The sequence below is a fragment of the Austrofundulus limnaeus genome, unplaced genomic scaffold (assembly GCF_001266775.1).
Source record: "Austrofundulus limnaeus strain Quisiro unplaced genomic scaffold, Austrofundulus_limnaeus-1.0 Scaffold778, whole genome shotgun sequence".
NCBI lineage: Eukaryota > Metazoa > Chordata > Actinopteri > Cyprinodontiformes > Rivulidae > Austrofundulus > Austrofundulus limnaeus.
This window is the reverse complement of record NW_013953180.1, coordinates 74132-75512: the sequence shown is the minus strand read 5'-3', so window position 1 is coordinate 75512 and position 1381 is coordinate 74132. Positions and strand designations below refer to the sequence as shown.

The 1381-nt window shown below is 38.0% G+C and overlaps 1 protein-coding gene across 1 annotated transcript in view; it reads left to right on the top strand.

Annotated features, from left to right (window-relative positions):
- creb3l4 (cAMP responsive element binding protein 3-like 4) overlaps positions 1–896 on the top strand; it is a 14354-nt gene extending 13458 nt beyond the window's left edge. The window contains exon 10 of the mRNA XM_014028553.1: positions 266–896. Coding sequence (XP_013884007.1) covers positions 266–528 — 263 coding nt within the window. The 3' untranslated portion in view covers positions 529–896. The remainder of the gene's footprint in view (positions 1–265) is intronic.
- The last annotated feature ends 485 nt before the right edge of the window (positions 897–1381 follow it).

Genomic DNA, 1381 nt, shown 5'->3' with positions numbered 1-1381 from the left:
CATTTGTAATCATCAAAATTAAACGAAATAAACATTTGAAATATATGAGTTTGTATGTAATGTATGAATATAATATACAAGTTTCACTTTTTAAATGGAGTTACTGAAATAAATCTACTTTTTCATGATATTCTARTTTTATGACCAGCACCTGTAGATGATTTGCTGCAGGTTTCATGAGGTGAAGCTTTTGATTTTATGTTTCTGTTCTGAGTTCTTTTTAAAATAAAGTTCTGTGGTTCTGTTGATTTTTTTTTCTATCCAGTTATTTCCAGAAACATATTGACAGAACCATCGCTGTCCAGCAGAGACAACCCAGCCAGTCGGTCTGACTCTACGCTGCCGCCGTCTGAACCCAACCAATCAGAACCGGTCGATGTTCTCCAGCAGCCAACCCAGAACTCAGCTGATGGTGACACACCCCCTGCTGAGAACCAATCAGGGAATCTGACAGCTGGAGACACTGAAGCCTCGGCTCATAAAAGACATTCTGACCCAACAAAACCGGCGCACGCTGACGAGATGTAGACTGGGTCCAGTTCTGGGTCCAGGACCAACAAGTGAAAGTTCTGGGTCCAGGTGTCTCCTGACACTACATGAAACATGGCGCTATGACTGGTGGTGGTTCTGCTCTCTCTGTAAAAAACAGACATTTTTTCCAGAACATCTCAGACTTTAAAGAACAGTTTGTGAGGGAATGCACTAAAGTCTGGACTTTATGGACGCCAGCTGGTTCCAAGTGTAGATCAAGATGTGTGTGTGTGTCTTTGTGTGTGTGTGTGTGGGGGGGTGTTGTTACTCTCTTTAAACATCTGTTCCAGCTGTTGGGGTTAAACATCTGGAGTTTGTTTCGCACTTAAAAATATAAATCCTGAATAAAACTGAAGAGACGAAAATGTTTTCATGTGGTGCCTTTTTGCACAATGTCTGTGCTGTCTTTATGCTAACTGTCTTTATGCTAACTGTCTTTATGCTAACGGTCTTTATGTTAACTGTCTTTATGCTAACTGTCTTTATGTTAACTGTCTTTATGCTAACTGTCTTTATGTTAACTGTCTTTATGCTAACTGTCTTTATGCTAACTGTCTTTATGCTAACTGTCTTTATACTAACTGTCTTTATGCTAACTGTCTTTGTCTTTTTAAGCTAAATGTCTTTATGTTAACTGTCTTTATGTTAACTGTCTTTATGCTAACTGTCTTTATGCTAACTGTCTTTATGCTAACTGTCTTTATACTAACTGTCTTTATGCTAACTGTCTTTGTCTTTTTAAGCTAAATGTCTTTATGTTAACTGTCTTTATGTTAACTGTCTTTATGCTAACTGTCTTTATGCTAACTGTCTTTATGCTAACTGTCTTTATACTAACTGTCTTTATGCT